The sequence below is a fragment of the Egretta garzetta genome, unplaced genomic scaffold, assembly GCF_000687185.1.
Source record: "Egretta garzetta isolate BGI_Z169 unplaced genomic scaffold, ASM68718v1 scaffold148, whole genome shotgun sequence".
Taxonomy (NCBI): Eukaryota; Metazoa; Chordata; class Aves; order Pelecaniformes; family Ardeidae; genus Egretta; species Egretta garzetta.
In genome coordinates this window covers 4,359,753-4,383,395 of record NW_009260669.1, presented here as the reverse complement: position 1 = coordinate 4,383,395, position 23,643 = coordinate 4,359,753, and the positions used below count along the sequence as shown (strand labels likewise).

The following is a 23,643-nucleotide window of genomic DNA, read 5'->3' as shown; positions in this document are numbered from 1 at the left end:
GGCAGGGGGCTGGCAGCCTTGCCGTGCCGCTCGGCGGAGCGTGGCGTCCCTTTAAATCCGGCTGGCTGACAAGGCACCCGCGATCCTTCTGGAAGAGCGCTGTGGATCTTTCTTTCCTCGTCCAGTCACCATGGTTGCATGGCAAGTGCTCGATTCCACTTGACTAGCTGCAGATATTTGGCGGTCTTGTTAAAAGAACGGAGGTTTCCTTGTCTCCATGGCTCAGTTATGGGATGCTGGAATCGTAGGCAGATTACTCGGTTCGTAGTGCAGCTTTCGCCTCTGGAAGTCCCTGCCCTCCGAAATACTCGTTGTTGTTTATAAACACGCGTACTGTACAGAATAAAGGTGCAGGGAGGGAATCGTGGATGTGTTTCACTTCACTTGTTAGAGAAGGGTCGAGTCTGACTCTGTGAGACACTGCAGTTGTACAAGAGACTCGTGGAATGCTATGGCAAATGGTGATGTGGGGGCTCTGGGATAAGGCGTAACGATTTCCTTTTAGCGAGACATTAAATAGGATTCTTTACCAATTTTCTTATTGTAGCTTGGTATGTGCCATGTCTAGCTTCACTTGAGACCCTCCAAGAATTATGTAGGAAGGAAAATCTCAGATGTAAATCCATTGGAATCACCAACAGGAGTCTAAAGAGTTATGAGGTGGAATATTTGTGTGACTACAAGGTAGAAGAGGTAAGAGAAACACAGACGAATTTGATCACTCTTTCAGCTGAAATTTGGAAGCGAGCCAAAGGTAGTTTTGCTCATGATTTAAAGTAGCAGGCTGTGAGGACAAAGCTCTTGCTTGATGTCGAATGAAACATCTTTTAATCTTTGCACTGTAAACAGAAAGCGGTATGCGTGCTGCTTCTGGTATGTTGCAGGAAGGTCTTCTTCTGAAATTACAGAGATGTTAGAATATGAAATGTTTTGCCTTTGCGTATCTAGAAGTTAAGCAAAATGCTGATGCTTTTAGGTTGTAGCTTGGTATGTATTATGACGCTGCTCCTTTATTTGCAGGTAACAGTCTATGTTTCTCTCTTGACTGTTGTAGTCTTGGGGAAGAGTTAGGGCCATGTGCTGCAACTGGATTCCTACGGCTCGATTGTGCCAGTGAAATTCAGTCTCAGGATTTGGCCTGGTTACAGTTATTTGGCCTTTTTAAAACAAGTACAAAATGTATGATTCTTGACTATAAATACCATATTACGTGTTTTGAATGGATTACTCCTTTGGGAAGATGGTCGATATGACAAATAGTGTTTTTTAGCGATCTTTTTTTCAGTAAGTTTAGAATAATTTTTTGTGTTCCCGATGTGATACGACTACATTCTGCTTGTACATACGAGTCGTGCAACTAGTTAGTATAACTTACCTAACGGCCTTAACAAACTAGCCTCCTCCAGGTATAACGTTAGCAAGCAGAGTTCATCCCAGCTGTTTATTTCTTTGCCCCTAGAGATGATATGTAAAGTATCCAAAGTTGTGCTATACATTAATTTGCAAACAGAAGACTTGATTTTTCTCTTTCTCCCCAGTTCTCATTGTTATGGGGACGTCAAGACCTTCTGCACTGTGTGCTGTTTCTTAACTCCAGAGCTCTTTTGTGTTTGTCTGTGTACTCTCTGGTGCTGGGTTTCAGCAAAATCAAATGTGGCTAAATCTGGTATCTGTTTCTGTATTTCAAGGGCACAGAATACTATCTTGTGAAATGGAAAGGATGGCCAGAATCTTCAAATACTTGGGAACCTCAGAAAAATCTGAAATGCCCATTGCTTCTTCAAAACTTTCTTAGTGACAAGAATGAATACTTGTCTCGGGTGAGAGAAGGCAAAGCACTGAAAGTGAGAAACCATGTTAAAGCTTTGAAACCTGCGGTTGCAGATTACATTGTAAAGAAGGCTAAGCAAAGAATAGCTCTGCAGAGGTGGAAAGAAGAACTCAACAGGAAAAAGAATCATAAAGCAATGATTCTGGTAGAAAACACTGTGGATCTTGAAGGCCCTCCTTTAGACTTCTACTACATTAATGAGTATAAACCTGCTCCGGGAATAAATGTAATAAATGGAATAACGACTGGCTGTGAGTGCGCTGACTGCCCCGCTGAGAAGTGCTGTCCAAAGGAGGCTGGATTTATTTTGGCTTACGATAAAAAAAAGAAGTTGAAAATCCAGCCCGGCTTGCCCATCTATGAATGCAATTCATTTTGTAGGTGTGGGCCTGACTGCCCTAATAGGATAGTACAGAAAGGTACACCGTATTCGCTTTGCATCTTCAGAACTAACAATGGCCGTGGCTGGGGAGTAAAAACCCTCCAGAAAATTAAAACCAACAGTTTTGTGATGGAGTATGTTGGAGAGGTATGTATCTATCTCATATAGATGAATTATTTACAGTAAAGGAAATGTTGGAGAAAATCTTGATGAGCATTCTCTCAGTTTTAACACTTCTTCTACTATGAAATAGATAAGTCTACCTCTGAGTAGAGGAATGTGATAAATAGACATTCTAGGTGACAGAAAAAAATATATTGTCTGGAATGTCCTCTGTTCCAGAGCAACTGTGGAAGGTTGAATGTAAAGAGCATATTTACCCTGTGTGTCGCTAAACAGTTATTTTAGATATGTGCCCTAATACGATTTCTAAAGGCAAGTCCTTCTTTTCTTTCATGGTGGTCATGTTCTTCATTCTTCCCTGATCATCTTCATCGTTGTAGCTTTTGCTGTTCCCCAGGCGTAGTTGCTACCAAACTCCCCACCCAGTCTGTCAGTCTCTTTTCTTTTTGGTCTGAACTTTTAAGGTAGCATTTCCAAATGCATTTATTACTTTTGATTAACGTCAAGAGTAAGACTTGCAATATGGGCATTATCTGTTTACTTGATCTCGTACTATTTCAAACAGAAGGTTTGTGTTGTAAAATACAGACCCCGAGTTACTCTGGAGAGTCTTTATTGCCTGGTGTTTATCTGGTTCGACCTCTGCTCTGCTGCGGGGCTCTTTACATCAGTAGCTCCTGGCAGCCTCTCTGATCCAGTCTGTTGTATTTCTGCCACAAATCTGCCTCGCTACGGAGTTGACTCAAAATAATTCTTTCTGTCCCTTTATACAAATGTTTACCATCTTTATCGTATTTCCTCCATCCTTCCTGCCCTAAATCTTCTAACTTCTCACGTTCGTACCTTTCTTGTAAACATAAGATTGATCAGTGGAGATACCTCCATTGAGGGGTTAATGCACAGACATGCCTACGTAATTTTGTTGCTTAAAGGAAAGATTTCCTTTCACCTGAATCTACTTATTCCCTACTGCTGGATAAGTTCTCAAGTTGGATGTCAGAAATGTTTTAGAGGATTTTTTTTTGTCCAATTCCACCACATTTCATGCCTGTCTTGCTGCCACATTGTGATTGCTGAGTCAGCACAACAGAATCCAGTCACGGGGTTCAGGTGAAGTTGTTTCAGCTGTTGCTGCTTTCTGTCAAAAGTGACTGTAGTTCCTCTCTTCCTTTGAGGAGTTTCTGGATTTCTACCGTGTGCTGACACGTTCTAGCCTAATTGCATAGATTCAGCTTTCTGAAGTGATTTATCTGTCAAAGTTGTCATGATGGGGATCTTCCATTGCAGTCAAAAATAGCAGGAGGAGATGCTTCAGGCGGGGGCAGAGGAGATGAACACTGGACTATAAACATGACGGGGTTGTGGATCTTTGTGCAAAGGGAGAAAGTTGAAAAAATTGCGTGGATAGAAACTTCAAGTAGAAGCAGTTGATTGTATCTGTCATCATCAAAACTCTTAATAGAAGGTGTTGATGTTTTGGTTGTGGGTTTTGGTTTGTTTTTTTTTTTTCCTGGGACAAGGTAGTGCTGTGCATCAGCTGTAGGCAAATTGCATCCAACAAAGCCTCAGTCACTAACGAATTAGTTTAGCTGTATGTGTGTATTCTTTATCTGTTAGAGATGGAATGTTATTTCAACATCGAAAAGCAAATGTGGTATTTTTTACTATGTGTTTTTTTTCTAACTTGAGATTTTTGTTTTAATTTAGTGATAGTTAATAATATGATGCAGGTTTCTTTTTTCTCTTTTTTTAGGTGATTACAAGTGAGGAAGCAGAGCGACGAGGCCAGCTCTATGACAACCAGGGAAATACATACTTGTTTGATTTGGACTATGACTCAGATGAATTTACAGTAGATGCTGCTCGATATGGAAATGTGTCCCACTTTGTGAATCACAGCGTAAGACCTTGTTTTGTATACTAACAATTTGGAGAATTATCCTAATTGTGCCAGAAATATCTTCTCCTACTGTAAATATTTTTTTACCCTATTGACAGTTTTTCTGCAGCAGTTTGTTTCACGCCAGCACAGCCCAGTCAGTTAGATGACATAATACATAGAACAGAATGCTTTGCCTTACTCGGAGTAGGACGGCCTGCAAAAATTTGGGAATGAGATGCTGCCTGAAGTGGGCATCTGGTAGGACTGGGGTTGTCGCTGGATCAGGTCATTCTAGACAACCATGGCAGGGTTGGTTTGAGTGTGGGGTTTTTTTTTTTCCAAGTAACTAAACAACCTAATGCTTGAGAAATACTTAATAAAATCAGCGAAGAGTCAGAGACTGTAGGAATTGATGCATTGTTTTGTAGCGGGGCATGATGGGGGCTTATGCCGAATGTCATCCTTCAAACGTTGGTAGAGGAAAACATTGCAAATTCATATGCTTTCTTTGGTGTTTCTCCCCTGTAAATACCTTTTTCCCTTCTCGTGTCAAATCTAAACTTGCCAGAGAACTCAAACAAATTTTAAACAGGAAATTTTTGTAGTGTTTTATTTCCTGTTCAACTGAAGTACCTAAAGCAAGAAGGCTGAACTGCATCTGCAAAGGAATTATGTATCATTCCTGAACTAAAAATTATTTCTTACTGATGTAATGTTTGTGAGGTATGCAGTCAGTGTTTGCAAGTACGGTAAATTCCTGTCTTCAGATCTGTGAGCTGATGGCGTTTGCATTTCATGCGGGCTTGCCAGGGAGAAGGACGAAGAAGAGTTCTAGTTACAGCCAGTTGCTCTTCACGTTCGGAAATGGGAGTGAAGTATTCTCACTCTTCAGTGTAAAGTTAAATGTCTTAACTTCACTTCTGATTCTTTACCATGAGATATATTTTACTGTTAAAGAGCAGAAAGGCGTGCAGAGTTTAACTGAGTCGCTACTGACTTCTGACAATCCAGAAAAAATGATAAAGTGGTTTCTAGTTCCTGCTTAGTGTCCTTGACCCTCCCCCTGCCACCCAGCCCATAGCAGATAATTCAGAAGCCAAGCAGCTTAGCAACTGAAAATAAAATTTTATTCATAGTATGAAAATATTATTCCTGGCCTGGAAGCAATGCTTAAACCTAAATACAGAATAGTGTATGTGTGGCTTGAAACACTAGGTTATTGTTGCTTTTCTTTCTGCTTTTTGTGGGTTTTGTAGGTAAATACTATCCTGGGGATGTAGCTTTAATTGCTTTGCTTGTCATCTTTTGAAGGTGCCATAATGGGTTTTTTAATAGGCTTTAGCATATTAGAGTAGTCTATGTACTGTGTAAAGGTTGCCTTCTTGAAAAGACTGGACTCTAAGCTATGAATGTTCTCCTTTAATGCTATTCCAAGAATGTAATTTGTTAAGTTATCTTCTGAAATCAATTTCAGACTTCTGTCACTGACAGAAGAACCAGTTCTTCCTTTCCTGTGACCTTGGTTTACTTAAACACTTCGGTGAAACTTATTGTGCAGTTTTCTGAACAGAAACTATGTTAATTTTTGCCTTACAGTGTGATCCAAATCTTCAAGTCTTCAACGTGTTTATTGATAACCTCGACTTGCGTCTTCCTCGAATAGCGCTGTTTTCTACACGGACCATCAAGGCTGGAGAAGAGCTAACCTTTGACTATCAAATGAAAGGTCTGTGGATTTTAACACAGGTTTGGGGCTCTGGCGGGTTCCAGCGTTTTGGGTCAGGTGCTGCATCTCCCCAACACAGCTCTGTGGATTCTAGAGCAGCCGGTGCTCGTTGATGCATAGCGCAGACAGAGCGCACCCAAGAAGCTTTTGTGGGCACCTCTAGTACGCTACCCCCTTAAGTGCCCCTAGCTCACAGCAAGGGGTTGGGGTCGGAATGTCTGACCAGGCAAATTATTTTGAAGATTTGTTACAGGAATGCTCAAAGGAATGGTCAGGCTACCATTAAAAAAAGCTTTCCTTTATTGAAAGGCATTTACGTGGCATTTCACATATACTGCTTTCTAAGTAATCTGCCGGCGGTAGTTACAAAGCCAGTTGGAATTGCTGAGTGGTCTGGGGCACCGTAGGTTCGTCTCTGGGTTCTGGTGTCTGTAGGCCTCAGCTGTGGATGTAGGTCCTGTGGTACAGATGTTTAGGACAGAAGAAGGACAGTCCAAAGTTCACTGTTGTTTTGCTGGGTTGGATGCATTGATGGTCATGCAGAGACTTCAGGAAACAAAGTTTTTGGTGGAATACTATTGGCTCTTTGATAATTAGGAAAGAAATACTTCACAGCGAGAATCATCATTCACTGGAACAACCTCTCCAGGGATGTGGTGGAGTGGACCAGTGGAGGTTTCTGAGGTGCAATTGGACAGGGTGCTAGATAACCTCATCTAGGCTCCCTTTCCCACAAAAGGTGTTACCAGAAGATCCTTCGAGGTCCCTTCCAGCCTGGGCCGTTCGATGATTCTTTGACAATTGATCTTCCATTCAGTCTTCACGGGCAGGCTGGACAGGGCTTTGAGCAACCTGATCTAGTGCAAGATGTCCCTGCCCACAGCTGGGAGATGGAGGAGATGGCCTTTAAAGGTCCCTTCCAACCCAAACCATTCTGTGACTTTGTTTTTTCTAGTAAGATGATAAATTCTTGAGGTTTGCAGGCTAAATACGGCGTGGTGTGTGTCAAACTTGATGTGCAAACCGTTTATCCACAACAGCGAGGCATTGTTGGCCCTGCTATTTAGCTTTCAGCAAAGCAATTCTATACACCAGAGCTGTACCTTGTTCTCGTGCAAGCCCTCTTCACGTGCTGACAAACTGATCTTATTTAAATCCTTAAAACTCCTCTTTCTCGTGGTGTCTGTGACACTAACGCTCAAGGCAGGCTGCGGTCTCGCCCGAGCGGTGTGGATGCAGACCTGAGGGCGCAAGGCTGGGGTTTGTTGAGCTTTGGGTTCCGATACGCGCGCTAGGTCGCGCACAAGTAGCTGTCACCTGTGTGTTGGTAGAATTTGGGTATGGCTTCACACACGATTCTCTTAAGAACTGGGGTTGTAGGAGGCTTTTTGGAGCCGTTTGAATACCTAGCACAGTTTCAGTCTGTCTTTTAAAACTTCCTTATTTGTGTTTGTGTCACAGGTTCAATAGATCTGACTTCAGACTCTGCTGATGGTCTTAGCCCATCCAGAAAGAGGATCAGAACTGTCTGTAAATGCGGAGCTGTGTGTTGCAGAGGTTATCTCAACTGAGTTCGGGTATCCAAAGTCACAATTACTTTGTTCTCTTCTAAACGTGTTTTAAGAAGAGTCTTCTTTCACACATATATTCAAGCATTCTTACATCTAATGTAAATAAGTACAGTGAAAACAAGGCATTACGTTTGTAACTGAAATGGCGTTGCCCAAAGAAAGAGGCGTAGTGTTTCAGGCAAATACAAAACTGATAACGGGGATTAAAAACTGATTTTTCTAGATCTGTTATTTAGGAAGCAGTACAATGTATGCTAAGAAAACTCTTTAAAAAAAAATGTACCTTGATTTGAACATTCGAGCGTGAGCTTACAGCCGTAGGCCTTTTAGGGACTGATTTCAGTGGGGTGAAGTGATGTTACATACGTTCCATACCTTGAAAAGTCTGGAGGCATTTGATTTGAATCCTAAATCATAGGTGACATTTCTTTTGCTTTTTTTGTTGTATAAAGAAAACTCTCAAGAGATTAGCAATAACACTGATGGCACGGGGGTGAAGGATTAAGGGCAGCCATCAGACGCCATCTGAATGAAGGTTCACAGGAACACAAACTGTAACGTCCCCGTTGAACTCCGTGCAAGCAAAGCAATTGGTTTTAGCAGGTTCCAGGTGTAAGATCAAGGTCTCGAATATTTTTAGCTGATGTTTTGTCATTTAGAAGTTTTACAAATAGATTTATTTTTTTTTTCTTCGATTGTTCCGTTCTGATTGTTAGTTAGGATGCTATAGGAGGTCTGCAGGCCTACAGAGAATTTGTAAATACCAGATTATCCGTAGTAACATGCGCTGTTTGTTTTCATTGCAGAAACTTGGCAGTCCTTGCTGAAACAAATTACTGGCTACAGTTTGGAAGTAGATAACAAAAGAATAGGGAGAGCAGCCCATTGCCTGACAAAGCTGATGCATTTACGGAGATGCGCTCAGTTATCTGTTAGGTGCAAAAATACCCTGGGAAGTGATTTGTATTTGCAACGGGTTTTGACTAAGTTTTTACATACTGTGACTTCCTTTTTTTTTTTTTTTTTTACCTAGTGACAGACTTTTAAGACACTAGGCCTGTTGTTTTTTTTCTTGTTGCAAAAATGTTAACTTCACTGAAGTTAGACTAAGGGTGAGTTTACCCATTTGCTGTAGACGTTTGTAAGATGTTCTTGAATGTAAAGGCTGAGAAATGTACTGTTTGTCAGCTGCTTGAGTCTTTTTCCTGATCATCTTAAAGTTGTCTCAATCTGTTCGTAATGTATGCTAAGTTTGCTTGGCTTCAAAACCACGGAAGAGCAGTTGAGGTAGGCTATGAGTGGAGTTACAGCCCAGGTTCGTGCTCCAGGGATGACTTAAGTGCTTTATTCTCATGGATTAAAAGCTTGTAAAACTTGCATATTGCTTACAAATCATGTAAATGTTGACAGGGTCAGGCAGAATAATGTTGCTCCATAAATGGATGCTAGCTATGTATCATAGGTCAGCCGGTGACCTTTATAAGGTGCACGGCTGTTGGCTCAGGTGAATGAAGTCGAGTACCCAGCATATAACAGTTTCCTTCATTTGTTAGAAAATGCCTTAAATTTCATGTTAATTCCTAGCACTCCAAAAAGAGTGTTTCCAAGGATAACGCAGGTTGGTTGTTCATTAAGAAGCACGGTTGCATGTGCACTGAAGACCCAGCTCTTTGGCAGACAGCGACATTCTGTATGCTACTAGCCAGAATCAGTTTCACAGTTGGGGTGATGAGTGTGGGCCGCTGAAAGTGCTGCATAAGTTTTGTAATCTGCAATACAGAGAGATGCACGTTGAAATAGATACTTTATATTGTTTAATGAATAGGAGAAGGTTTGCTTAGATTTACAAGTATTTGACATTACCAGGCTCACCTGTATCCCCAGGCTTGGATAAATGGTGAATCTAGTCAATTTTTATCATGCAACATCTTTAATGATTTTTTTTTTTTTTTTTTTTAATATATAAAGTTGAAGTGGAACGTGGAGCTTTAATGTTGGCAAACTCTAGATGATCTTACATCATTTGGAGTCATTAGTGCTTTCTCTTGCATGTAGCCCGGTTCAGCGATGCATTCCACGTGGATGGAATCTGCAGTCTCCAGCTCCTTAACCCGCTGCACTCTGCAGCCTTCCCCCTCGGTACAGGATGGCGAGAGTGGCTGTGGCAAGAAATGGATTCCTTACCAAATTGGTTTCTCTGGCCTCTCCTGTACAAGACGACACAGAGCTGGTTCCACGCTCTTTTTGTCTTACCTATGTCCGTGCTCAGTTTGGCTTAAAAATTGCAAGTAAATGCATTTTAAAAGATAAAAGTCTTAGGAGAAGTTGTACTCGAGCTCAGTGTCTGCCTCTTTCCCAAGGCAGTGTCTGTTACCACCAGCATTGGAATAACACTGCTGTTCTTTTAAGGATATGTGCGTTACCTCTTGCGCGACAAATAAAGGACCGTTAACTTATGTTCTGGGAGGTAACAGTATTTTGTATTTATTTGAAGTAAACCCATGGATCCAGTTGCCAATTTAGAGCCTTGAACAGTATTTTATATTTACGTATTCACAGTGCATTTCGATTGCAGTCTGTGCGTTAGCTTAATGGGACACTCTGTCACTTTTAAAACTCCTTTTGCTGTTTTTATGAGTTTGGGGGAAAACTGCCAAATTGGAAAAGAAGAAAAAGCTATTTTTCAATTTCGTAAGCAGCCTAAACCAGCCTTGCTTCTGCCTTTGTTTTTGCTTTGTGGTCTGTTAGCATCATCATGGCCACCAGCTCCGTTGTGTGTATGCACTTAAGAGACTGGTAACCTGTGATCCTGTGATCTATCCTCTAGCTGCTCTATTTTGTTGGGTTTTTTCTTTTATTTTTTTTTTCTTCTTTTTTTTTTTGGTAGCAAAACTAAAGCTGCAAGATCACCTCTAAGAAAAGCTGTTGTCTAGTTATTTAATCTCAAAGTTGAGTCCATCTTTTGGTTATTTCTAATGTATGTTTTAGGACTGTGTACATTAGAATATGCAGTTTGTAAGCTCAGGAACATTTTCTTTTCATAATGTGTGATCTCTAGTATTGCTATCTTCCTATAGTTTTTGATAAAATAAATTAAATTTAGTTTTTCTCTTGTTGTTGTCATTCTTAAAAAAAAAAAAAAAAACCAAACCAAAAAAAAAAAACCACGTATAAACCTTAGTCTTCAACATTAGCTGTAGCAGTAGAATTTGCTTTAAGACTGCAACCTCTTAATTCCTGTCCACATTTTCTAGCGCTGTAAGGGCTGTAGTAGAGCGATCACAAGGAAGTCATGCGTTTCCTTGTCAGTTTATGGCTGATAAGAACTGGTATAAATTTTCACTGTTGCCTTCTCTACTGCAGACTGGGTTCCTGCATATTTAAGTACGCTGTAAGCGCAGTGTATGTGTAGTACAGTTTAGGAAACCAGCCCAGAGGAGTTGTTCTGTGCTGTATGACTTTATTCACAGAGGTAGTTACAGCAGCAGTTTTACTCACTCAAGCTGGCTGGAATGAAAAAAGTTGATAGGCCATGTTTGGAAATTATGTTCACACATCCCAGGAATGGAGTGGGCAAGGTGACAGGAGAAATACGTGGACTTCAACAGCCCTAAAACTGTACATAGATGACAAGAAGTTTTTCTTTCTTCTTTTTTTTCCACTCCCTCTCCTGCCACTGTTCCCCGTAGCAGAAGGCTGGCTGGTTTAACGTCCACACATGGCTAATGACGGCAGAGAGGCTGAAGACATACTTGGAAGGGAGAGCTGTCAAACTAAAAGTCTGTTTAATTCTTTGGGACATAACGCCACACTGATTGGAAACCTTATGGATTTTTAGATGACTTCTGCTGTTCAGACACTTCCATAGGCACTGCAGTCTAACAAAAACCTGCATTACATTTCCATTTTGGAAGCTAAGAATTTTGGCAAGGAGTCAGTTATGATGGCACACATGCATGGAGGATCTATTGTCTTGATTTAAAAAAGAACTCTGAACGTGTCTGAACTCTGTCAAGTCAACAGAATGGCGCCAGGGAGGTGAAGTTTGGCAACAGAAGAGCCTTGAGTAGCGTAAGCACCTGTCCAGGGTGTCGCTGTGAGTTAGCCACTGCTGGCTTTGGAACCAGATGCCTCAGGATTTTAAGTGGTTCTGAAAAACAACTCAGAACAAAGCAAAACATGGAGGAACTGATGACAAGTCGTTTGCAATGAGTTAGATTTCAGCCACAGACAATGGTGTGTTGGGAGTTAAATTCGGATGAGAACACTTACTCAGCATGAAGAAAGGCTGCTTGAAAAGAACAATTTTATTTTCTTTTTGTAAAAAAACCTTTTGTCATTAATTCTCTAGTCTGTTCTGCAGTTGCGTTTAAAAATAACTGCAGTGAAAACTCAGGATTAAAGGCAAAGTGCAACTATTGCATTGTTTGCGTGGTCATTCCTGAAGGATGTCTTACTCCTCCCCACAGTTACAACTGTGGTATTTTATTAAAACCTGAGATCACACATCTCAAAAGCAACCTCTTAGAGCTCACGATAAAGAGAAACACTAAATTTCATTTAGTGTTGTACCCTTAGTTTTGCCTGGTCCATTTTTTGTCTTGCAGTCCTGGAGCACCGAACCTCAGGAGGTAGAAGGCACTACGGTCCCTCCTAGGCACGCTTTATTTTCAGTGTTTCACAGAAGGAACAATGAAGTTACAGAGGCTGCAAATTCCTACTTCTGACAGTAAGGTATTTCTGAAAAAAGAAAAAAAAAATGCACAAACTGGCAGAGCTGCAGCTAGTAATCGGCACTGAAGAGAAAAAGCATCCAGGGTTTAAGAAACAAATTCTGGTATTTGTTTTCATGATGGCATCAGTTACACCTGTCTCCAGGAGACTTTTTTTTTTCCCCTCATCGAGTACGCTTTCACCTGCCACTAGCTGCTTGTACAAACAGTGCAGTTCATCTGGCCGAGGCACTTCAGCATCAGGAGTCGGGGGGATTTTCCAAGTCAGAGGAGCCCTGGGAGTCCCTCCTCAGTTCCAGATCGGGCGTCATGGAGCTGTCACTGATTTCCACCAGCACATCAGGAACATCAGCAGTGCTGGCTTCTGCATCTTTCTCACAGTCTTTGCTTTTCAAGTCACAGTCAATCTCTTTGGCACAAGATCTATTTTGAGCCACTGGCTTCCACCTCCTGGTGTCAGGCTGACTGTTTTTGACAGCCTCCTGTGATACAGAAACAACCGTTCTGCTCCCACCTTTGCCAAAGCAGCTGAAGTCGAAGGCATTTCTTTCCTGGGAGGTAATGAGCACTGTGTCCGTTTGGCTGTCCCAGCCCTGGCTCCCCTGCTCAGATATGTGTGTTGACTGAGAAGAATTTTGTGAGGAGATGTGTGTTGAGTCGCTTACTCCATCCGAATCGCTGAAGAGCGACTGGGACCCGCCAGCGTCTGCCGAAGATGGGAAGGCGTCCTCGTTTTCAGAGCTTTCTTCCAGTTTGTTACGCTTGAAAAATGCATCCCAGCAAGGGACATCGGCATTGGACCCCTGTTGGTCACTAGCCCTTCCATTGAGACTTGATGCGGAAGTGGCATCTGGCTCAGGGGAAAGAACTTGAACTATATTTATTTCAGATTCATCGTCATCATCGTCATCTCCATCGTCATTGGATTCCTCACAGTCCATGAAGTCTACCTTGGGGGAGGCATAAGTTGTGGTCGCTTTGTAACTTTCTGTGCTCTCGTGAATGTTCGCTTCAGCACTTTCAGATTGTCCTGGGCTGGAGGGCCTGCTCCCTTCTCTCTGCTGTTTTGGAATCTTAGGCCTTGCAGGAGTTAATTCAGAGTCAAAAAGATCCTCTTCATCTGCCATGAAAAGAACAGAAAAGAAAACACTAAGAAAAGTTCAGCTCCCTGATAAAATCCTGTTGAGAGCAAAGTTCAAATAAAAATCCATTTAGTATGAAGAGAGGAAAAATTTCTTTAACCCGGGTGGAGACTTAGCAGGACGTTCTTGACAGCGTTTGCCTTGCCTTGCCCAGCGCAGCACCATACAAGGAAAGCCGCTATCTGTCATCCTCCATCACAGCTACAGCAGGTCAGATGTAGCCCTGGCAGACACTCAGACCTGTTTTGCCAGGACTATCATCGCCCGTGCACACTTGGCACTTCAGAAACAGCCAGAGAGAATGCAGCAGGCCCAAAACTGTTTTCTAGGTCCTAAGGGGCTTTCCAGAGGCTATGTACAGCATCCATCTGCCATCATAAATTTAAAAAAAAAAAGCTGTGAGGGGCTAAAAAGCCTCTAATGAAGAGGAGCTATTCTGCTGATAGACCCCTCTGTCCTCCACGACACAGGAGGTGATACAAGTAAAGTTCTGTTAGAAACAGCTTTACTAGGGATGGTCTAGGACTGCGGAAAGGAACTCTTCCAGAAACTTAAAAGAACTGTTAAGCATTAAGTAAGTTTAAGATTGCAAACGAGTTCACTTTTACACAATTAGTGCTCTCTCGGCGTCCTAAAACCTAAATTGACTTTAATTTGTATTTCTCCTTTCTAACTCTTGCTTTGAACAGACATGCTGTGCTGAACACCATGGCTTTTGGCACCTCTGCTTAGCTTCAGGCTTTTGTTCAAGGCACAGTAGCACCAGCAGAACCTTTACCTGTATCAGGTAAGTCTCTCTTGAGGACTCTCTTCAGCTTTCCTAAGGGCTTGTACCTGGGTTCCATGTTTCTCCTGTACGACCTGCATAATGGCTTTAATCTGAGGTGAATAAGAAAGAAGATCAATATTTAGAACTCAGCAGATAAATTGAGTTAAAAGTTCCTGAAAGTAAGTACACTGCTTTGTGCCTTTCACAGGCACTGCAGCAAGAGTTACAGCAAAGGCAGCAATCGCTAGGGAAAAGTTTGTAATTCATTGGTGAGTTTAGGCAGCTTACAGGCAGAAATCTGTCATTTCTATATATTTACCTTAAAACGTGTGCTGTTTGGAAACTATCTTTTAGTCCCTTGCTTAGAGAAGACAAGATGACAGGGTTCAAAATCTGTTTTATTCAATAACTGTCTCTTTTGAGGAGCAAAAGAAAAAGGAACAGAGAAATGAGTCCTCATTTTGTTCTGAGTGACACCACTCTTCTGCTCCATAAGCTTTCTAAGCTGCCAACATCTGTAACAGCACAAGAGTACAGGCCTCTGTGATGCTGTACAGAGGCTAAGGAGTTCAAGTCCCCAGAGAAATCCTCTTTAAAAGAAACTTCCAAGAAGTAGCAATGACAAATAGAAATAGGTCACAGAATAAAGCGAGATGAATGTGTACTCAGACTCCACCCAGAGCTGATCAGCAGCAAAGCCTCTGTACGTAGATATGAGTAGTGTGTGGAATACAGACTCTCAGCACAGCATACAAGTGTTCTTCAGAAAGCTGAAGTCTGCAGGAGTGGGTATAGAAAGAAAAACCTGAATTATCAGTTGAGCGAAGCAAAAGGCAGTGGCCCACTGAGAGGCTGGGGTTCATGAGGGGAGCCGTCCTTAGGAGAACAGGGATCAGATCACCTCCATTCAGCACCCACTTGTCACTCACATTTCCATAACTTTGTCTTCTGTCCCACCCACTGGCAGTACGTTGGGGTACACGTTCACAGGGCAGATATAGCTTAGGAAGTCCTTAATCTAAATTGAAGAAAAGCAGCAGCAGTTTAAGAAGTTACACTGACAGTTAATGATTTCATTTAATGGCAGTACTGATGAAAGCACAGGCATGGTAAGTACTACCAGTTGTCTCATGTAGAGACGGGCACGACCCATGAGCCAAACTCCACCAGAGGGGCAGCTCCTAACAGGAAAAAGTGTCTGAAGGGATGCTGAGAACTCGGCCTCACCCAGCCGCCTCACAGCCTCACCAACTGCTACGCAGACCACCGCCATCTCTGAAAGAAGAGGCCTCTTCCTGCCATCGATCTGTTCAGACCTGCATTTTTCTTACTGGACTTCAAGTCCCTTAGTTGCACAGATCAGAGCATTCCCCTCTTCAAAGACTAAAGCCCCTCTTCAGTCCGCTATAAAAGCTCATATGACAAAACACATCACTGTCCCCAAGCCTTACTCTGTTGCCTTATAAATACTCTCCAGACAGTACATTTCTGGAAGAATTGTGCCCGGCCTGGGGCACTCCATGCCAGCTGAGGCTTTATCAGTGCTGAGCACTGAAAACAGTTGCAAGTTTGCAGATTACACTCCTGTCTACACAGACCGGTAGCACCCATCTATTTCTGCACGTGGAGGTACGAGTCTGTTACAATACGCTACCCCCGTATTCTGCCAGCAGAGCTGCTGTGTTGTTTGGGCAGCATTAGTACCCCCAGTTAAAATTCTGCCTGGCAGAGCAAATTAAAACTTAACCAGGATCTTCAAAACAGGACTGTCTTCCTAGGGCTCTGAACAATCTCCACTTTGTATGGGCAACACTAATTGTTAGCAGTGATCCAGTTTCAGTTCAGTTTCTTAGGAGAAAGAAGTATTTTAAGAACTGGATCCAGTCACATGAAAGGAAAGTGTGTGATTTGGGGGAAGATGCTGCCGTGACCAATTTCCTTTTGTTTTTTAACACAGAAAGTGTAACAGCGGCAGCTACAATGTGAGAAAGTTCTGTTTAAATGTGTGGGCAGGGAAAAAAGGCAAACCCACCCAAAACTGAGTCACAGGAGATAAAAAATGCATTGAAAACCAAAATGCCAAGCTTTAAAGCACTGTATAGTTACATAGTAATCTAAAACGGAAAGGCAGTCAACACAATTGTAGCAGTGACCAATACTTCCAGAAGAGAGAACAAAAAAAAAAGAAAAGCTTGTAATCCTGCCCTACCTTGACATGTTCTTCTGCAGCTATATTAAAACATAATTCTCTGTCTTCAGCATCCAGAACTTCCTATCCCCTTATGTCATACTACTGAAAAGATTTTTTTTTTATTGTGACAAGTCATGTCATCCACCTCAAAATAAGCCAAACCCCTACTTTTTTTTAATCAATGTATACTTAGTACTACAAGTATACAAACCTCGCTGTATGAAGAGTGGAAAGAGAAACAAGCTCTGTACGTACTCTCCCCAGTCCTAAAAAAGAAAAAAAAAAGAAAAGAAGAGGAGGCACAAAAATTAGGTAACTGCTCCTCACCCTCAATCAACAGGCAAGCATAACCTACTCTTAAAAAAGTCCATTCTGAGATTCAGTTATACAAGCATCAGGCAAGATGTGCACCCAAAGCAAGAGTTTTTCTGCATGGCCCAAATGCTCACCTCACTATTACATTGGTTTTCTTCATCCTTTCTCCAAACCACATAGTGGAGGGTTTGATGCTGATTATGTGCAAGGGAGTTCCATTTTGGCAAGTTAACCCACAGGGCAGCCTGTTCCCTCGAAAGCAGTCATCATCCTGTCAAATGCGATGTAAAATGAAGTGTAATCCCCACCTTTTCCCCTTGTCTTCCTTGCTTGTCTTACTTTGTTTAAAAATACAGTTTTCAAGTTTTAAATACAACTAAACTATTTCTAGTACCAGCTAATCTATCTTTTCCTTTTCTCACTTTCCTTTGCATTGAGGTACCGTTTGGCCCAGGTCTTCGGTAGCACAACAGAACCAAAACATTAGCTCCTATAACCAGTCTCCCACGGCAACGTCAGCAGAAGCTTTGCGAAATGATACACACCCGAGGATGTCGACAGGCGTGAATCTGAGTGCAGCGATCTGTAGTAATATGGTACAGGATTTCTGGCATGTTTCTGAACATATCAAGTTTGTTCACGTGTACCTAGAGAAAGGCAGAGTTTACTCTTAATTAGCTCAAAGTGTTTCACAACAAATGCTGGTAGGCATTTAAACAATTACTACCCACTAATAATAATGTCCAAGTGGAAAAGTGTTAGCCAAAAGTAACCGGGACATCTAGAACATACCTCCTATGCTGAAGAGGGATGAGTATTCATCAAAGAAAGTCAGAATATATCTGCTAACTATTAATGTCATATGGAAATGAGAAGGCTTTTATCATTCACAAGATAAAAGGAAAAGAGGTAAACACTGAGCTTGAAAACTGGGGGGTAACTTCTCCCTGGAGAGCCCAGATGTTCCAGACTGAAATCAACTAGTTAACTCATTTGGGGCACAACTGTAGCTTCTCAAGCATAGTTAATGCCCATACAGCAGCTCTCTGAACAGCCACTTCCAGCTCGGTGACTGGCTACACTCATTCCTGAGGATCTATTCTAAAGCAACAGCTACCAAAACATTACCTTGATGCCAAGTTCCTCACTGAGGTTTATGAATAAATATTCATATCCGTAGGCAGCTTTGCAATTCAGCCACACAACATGATAGCGAGTCAGCGAGGTCCAGCTTCGCACTAACTCTAGGATCCCATTTAAACACTCCTCCTGAAAAGTTTAGAAAGTGTTGTGAATCGTCATCGAAGATACTTCCAAAGTGCTGTGATTTCGTAAGGCAAAATGGCATTGCCTTGCAAGACTCACCTAACAAAGCGGTGGTTAATTAACTGGCAGCTGTAAGGACCTTTCCTCTCACAGCTTATTTACTTACCCGGCTTGGTATATGATAAAATTTGGGATCACAAAAAGTGGTGTCCAGATACACACTCTGGATGTCTTTTACTCTGAAAGAGAAACGCGATATTCGAGTGAGCAGTGCATTGCAGTACTGAGATATACCACTTCCTCTCTCCTCAAAAGGAGGCAATTCTTCCTCTTTATTGCAAAGAGAAAGTCAAAAGGGGCTTGTAACTGCAGTATTGCCTGACTGCAAATATATTTAATCCAGAATAAAAAATGAGGGGGGAAAAGAGTACATTATTCCTGAATTGCCCATGCCTGTGGGATCTTTCATTCTTTCTAAATCCCATGAATAGCTGAAGCCTCACCTGGTCCCTGAATGCAAAAGCTCCATTCTGGCTGCTTCTCCTTTCGCAAGCCTGAAATCCCCTGTATACAGCACAGTGCCATTTTCACCTTCAAACAAAAACCTACAAACAGAAACACTTTGGTCAAGCTCGACAATATAAAGCATTAAATGCCAGGTGTTGATTTGTTACCTTGCTTAGAGCAGTCTACGTGACTACATGTATGATGCAATGGAAATACTGGGCTCAATTTGGTCCTAGAGTAATTCCAGAAAAACCCAGTAATTCAGACTCAGTATGTCTGCAAAATGTGCCTAGGCTGGTCAGAGTTGGAGACAAAAGCCTCACAGATTCTGTGAGGCTAGGCCAGCTGTCTTTTGCAGCCAAAGGAATCTATTCAGGATCTGTACCAGGAAGCTGGGCACCTTCTTTTTAATGTCATACTTAAGAAATTGAGGATTTATTTTTAATCACAGTTTTGTATGTCATTTTTAAGTACAGTTTGAAATCAAGAAAGTTGTTCTTCATAGGCATGGGGAAAGTAATCTGCCCCACCAAGGTAACAACTTCTGTCTGGACAGGTCCCAGACAGTACAGTGGATTTCCAACCTTGACCAAAGCTGGTGGGCCCTGCCACAACAGTATCTATTATCTCCAAGGAAGAATTTAAAATGCACTAGCTTTTTCTCATTAGAAAAAAAAAAACAAACAACAGTACTTAGTGAGAACTCTATAGGACAAACTTCTCAGCAGAGGCATTTAGAATATTGAAAGGACGTACATGACAGATCCTGGACAGTGACCAGCTGGTAGAAGCGTCACCTCTATATCTTCTTTCTGGAAGAGATGGTTAGTGTTATTTTCACACTGTAGTAAGTACTACCAGTACTTTCATCGACACAGTGAAAGCAACGCATTACTCCCCACAGCCTCTTGCAGCATTTAGCATTGCTTTTGGACAAAGAGCAAGTCTCTTATCATTCCAACAAGCCCTGAAGAGCAACGACTACCCTTGTCATGCCAGAAGGGACAACTGAATATTGGATGGTGCTCATGAAAGCCACTCAGCCAGAAGACAGTCCTACTTCCTTGGTTCCTGGTGAACAAGCACCACAGAAAAAGCAGAACACACTTTGCCTGGAGATGCTCTACCAGGCCTGTACCTGACCTTTAAGTCCTGCACTTAAAACTTGTTAAAATAAGCCAGGAAATAGGACATGAAAAAAAAATCACAAGAGAAAAAGGTAACTTGGAGATCTAATACAGTAGAAGAACATTACAAAAAAAGAAATGCTATGATAGTAAGAAGAACTCAAGTGTTTACACATCTTGGAGAGAGGAAGGGGAACATACAATTTAGAATTGCTTGTCCACTTTGGATGTTACATGCTCATTTGAACAGTATGACTGCCCATTACAAATACAGGAATCTTTTTTTGTGACTTACCTCACCAGATGTTTCATCCACTAAAGAAATCTGAGTTGGAGTTTCAACTTCCAGTGCAACCTGCAACAAAATGAATAAATGCATTACAGGATTCACTGAACATTTTGTTCCACGCTTATGGCTAAGCATTCATTACGCAGACATCTTTAGCACCGACTGCAGCTAATGCTAAGCCTGTAAAATTAAGCCCACTTTCCCCCAGTAAGTCATGAATTTCCATTTCCAGTGGAAAAAAAAAGTTTTCTAAAAGTTGTTGAAAAATGAAATGGAGACACCCCAATCAAGGTACACATGCCTCAAACAGTTAGAACACATTGGACTTCTAACAGTAACAGCTCACGTTTCTCTAGCTGGATTGCATGCCTTATTTTTGGGTGACTGCAAAGCCCAAGACAACCCAGTCCCAGAGCACACCAGTGGGTCTTGCTCAGACAGGTCTCTGTGCTGCAGCACAACTTCTCCTCATCATTCCCTATTACCAGAAGCAGAGCCCACAAATCGCATGCAGCAGTACGGCTGTGTAGGGGTGATTAATCCATAGACTGCAATTAATCCCCTATTTTGCCATATCCTGTATTAACACAGTCCTGCAACGTTACATGCTCTGTGGCTGTCTGCAAGGTTACCGCTGCTATGCAGGCTCCTCTCCCATCCTCCTGGGTTTTTATTCCTTTGTGTCAGACAATATTTGTATACAATTCTCCTGCCCCAAAAAGCCAAAATGAAAGGAAACTCTGCTGTCATTACCCTCCTTAGATAGAACCTCCAGCTTTTCAGCTGATCCTCAGTACACTGGGTTTCACTGCACCAGATGGAGTCTCAAGACACCGCACCGCAAATTTCTGGGCAGCTCCATGAGATCCATTCAGCTAGTACTCACACAAAGATGCTAACATTTGGCTTCTCCACCAGAAATCACACCACCAATCAAACTCAGAGCTTGCTCCAAAACACAGATACATGTGTCAAAAAGTATTTTGTACTAAGAATTCAAGCCACTAGCAAGACAAATTATTTTTTAAACTTCAATACTAATTTTATCATCTACAGTTTCTGAAGCTGAATAAACTTAAGAGGCTGACTGAAATTCTGCATGCTCCGTATTTCTCAGTAGTTCTCAAATTCCCTACTGCAGTGAAACAACTGTCAAGTTTTAGACCTAAACTTACTGAAGAATTCTTCACTGACAGCCACAGTTTAGCTTCATAAACTAAATATAATATATAATATCTCCCACAGAGTTCACCCTTCATCTCTGATAGTTTAAATGTTAAAGCCAGCAGCAGACTCAAAGAGCCTCTCATGCCCTACGTACAAATAAAGGTCAGACTGGAAATCATGAAAACATTTGTCTGGAAGCTGATGTCATGATTGCTTCTTTCAGTCTGATGAATATCAAATCAGCTGTTAATTCATTTCCCACTCATGCTACAAGTAGAAAGCTTATTTATCACAAGACAAGCTTGTGAACAAGACAACCAACAGCTACTATCTGATTTAGGGCCTGTGCAGCTCATGCCATTACCAGCAGTCACTCCTGGGAGCAGCAACTGCAAACATCTGTGTGGTTTTTTAACTGTGTTGATTTGCACTAACTGTGCTTCATCTTAGACAGTACCACAAGTACCTCTAGCATCTCTTCCCAGATTAACATTTCCTCAAACAGGGATGTCAGGACCAGCACTGCCTACTTTCCTTTTACGGCTCAAACAAACTCCTAATAACTTAGAGATCTCTCCCTGCAAGAGATCTCTTCTGGGTTAAACTCAAGAGATGCCGGAAGCAAACAGACACAGGCTTAAAAACAAAAATAAAACCCAACCAACACCAACAAAAAAGCCACCATAAACCCACCCCATTTTACTTTTGCTAGTCCAAGAAGATTACAGGCTTAGAAAATTGCCACCTACGCACACTGTGCTCCTTCACACATCAAACATGCCTAAGGGATGTTCAGAGTATTTTTTACAGAGCCCAGCATCAGGTTCGTGCTCCAAATCATTAAATCTTTCTGTTTCTCAAGGCTTCATACACAGCTAGTTATCTTCTCCCTCAGCTTCATGATTAAACTAGGACCTTGAACAGAAAAGTCCCCTATTTCTTTTTTATCTCTTACCCAGACTTACCTCCTTGGACTCACTCGTATGAGTTTCTTTGGCTATGGAGCTTAAGACCCACACTTACAACCTATTTAAGGAAACTGAGCCATAACTCCCCTAAAGAAACAAGTTTCAGCTTGCCTGAAGTCCTTCTTGACTTTCCACTTGACTAGAAAACTCTCCTGTCCTTGCTTGGGGGGTAAAGCAAAATCCTTACACTATGTGATGATGTATGTACATACAGTAAGATGTGAAAAGAAACATGTTCAAGTTCAAAGCCTGCATCTGCAAAGGGAAGGAAATAAACAACTACAAGTCATACCCGTACATGACCACTGATCACTTGAATTTTGGCTCCAAACAGTGGAAATCAAGTAAAATAATTAAGTTGTTCTGTCATTTTACATCACTAAAGCTTTTTCATGTTAGACAGTCCATTTTCCAAAAAGCAAACCAAAAATAATATAACTAAAATATTATACATACTCCAAGCAATACGAGACTCTAAAGAAAGCAAAAGGGAAATGAAATAAGGGCAGGAGCAAAGAGACATGAGCAAGGTAAGGAAATGACGGAGGGATAGAAATGATCAATATACAGATGGAGGACATTTAAAGCTGAAGTTGAGAGAAAAGGATAAATTTTGGGGAAGGAAAAATAAGATTAAACAGTGACCAACAATAAATCAATCCGACATAGCAAGCAGCAAGGAAAGGTGTACCGATATAGGTACTGAAGCCCTGAAACAGTGTATCAGCACCAATACCAATATTTAGGCATTTCTGAGGAGGGGAAGCTTCCCCTTCCCTAGGATCACTGCTTAGAAAGTGTTAATTTAAAAATAAATAAAAACTCACAATGTGATTCTCCCAAAACTTGTATTTCCAGCTAGTCAGCAGCAATTCCTTAGTTACTGGTGAGCAGTATAATTTAACTTTCAAGCTGTGAGGAGACAAAACACACAGATGAGTGGTTTTTTTAAAGCAGAGGCAGAGAACAATCTAACGATGCATCAGCACCTGGCACCTAGTACATCAAAACACGCACTCAGACTCCTCTCTCATCTGAAGAGACCTGCAGAACAGTAAGCCTGCAGGAGCAGTTTTAACCCAACCTGAAGTGGGATCAAGGTGTAATTACCTGTCCTTGCTGAGTGGGCTTTTCTTCCACACAGCAGACCCAAAGACTTACCTATGTATGCCCATGCCTGTCTATTTTTATGCAGACATAAATGAAGTGTGTGGTACATAGTCACGCGTGTCTTTGCTTGTTTCTATACCCACCAAGATCTGTTTCAGAGGTGCGTGCTTTCCCTGGAACAGGCATTGGGGACACTTAGCAGAACACAGAATACTTCCTATACAGCTCTAGTTTTTGCACAGCGCGCAGAGACCTGGTTAGCAAAGAGAGATTCTCTGCTCACATTTGACGAAATTCAACACCTACTTTAATAAATTAAACAGTGCCTAGGGACTGGCCCACAACCTCCCTGGGCCCATTCCCATGTTTGACCGCTCTCACGGTGAAAAAGGTGTCCTTCTGTTATGCACCTCCAAGAAGAGTCTGGCTCCATCTTCTCTGCAGTGACACGTGGTTGTCTCCTACTCTTACGGCTGATGACAGCCAGCTCTCAGCCTCTCCTCACACATCACATGCTCCAGCCCCACACCAGCTTGGCAGTCCT

At 41.9% G+C, this 23,643-nt stretch overlaps 2 protein-coding genes across 9 annotated transcripts; one reads left to right on the top strand and one right to left on the bottom strand.

The window, feature by feature from the left end:
• The first annotated feature begins 31 nt into the window (after positions 1-31).
• On the top strand, positions 32-17,190 carry SUV39H2 (suppressor of variegation 3-9 homolog 2). 8 transcript variants are annotated; one of them, XR_004842857.1, is made up of 8 exons: positions 32-260; positions 548-693; positions 1,689-2,360; positions 4,090-4,236; positions 5,815-5,944; positions 7,406-8,627; positions 14,080-14,177; positions 17,104-17,190. XR_004842857.1 is itself a non-coding variant. In XM_035901081.1 (7 exons), the coding sequence occupies exons 1-6, from the start codon at positions 218-220 to the stop codon at positions 7,513-7,515; spliced, it is 1,248 nt and encodes a 415-aa protein (XP_035756974.1). In that variant the 5' UTR covers positions 32-217; the 3' UTR covers positions 7,516-7,521; positions 12,123-12,218. The 8 variants fall into 8 exon arrangements, 5 of the variants coding, with proteins under 5 accessions (XP_035756974.1, XP_035756973.1, XP_035756972.1 ...); XR_004842859.1 differs by lacking the exons at positions 14,080-14,177; positions 17,104-17,190 and adding an exon at positions 11,208-12,116; XR_004842858.1 differs by lacking the exons at positions 14,080-14,177; positions 17,104-17,190 and adding an exon at positions 11,205-12,116.
• Positions 12,401-23,105, bottom strand: DCLRE1C (DNA cross-link repair 1C). Its single transcript, XM_035901077.1, has 11 exons — positions 19,861-23,105; positions 19,195-19,250; positions 18,435-18,536; positions 18,098-18,170; positions 17,794-17,934; positions 17,211-17,312; positions 16,800-16,936; positions 16,562-16,616; positions 15,089-15,177; positions 14,169-14,269; positions 12,401-13,368 (listed from the first exon to the last, which is right to left on the bottom strand). Exons 1-11 carry the CDS (start codon positions 19,987-19,989, stop codon positions 12,488-12,490), a joined length of 1,866 nt encoding a protein of 621 aa, XP_035756970.1. The 5' UTR covers positions 19,990-23,105; the 3' UTR covers positions 12,401-12,487.
• Positions 23,106-23,643: the final 538 nt, after the last annotated feature.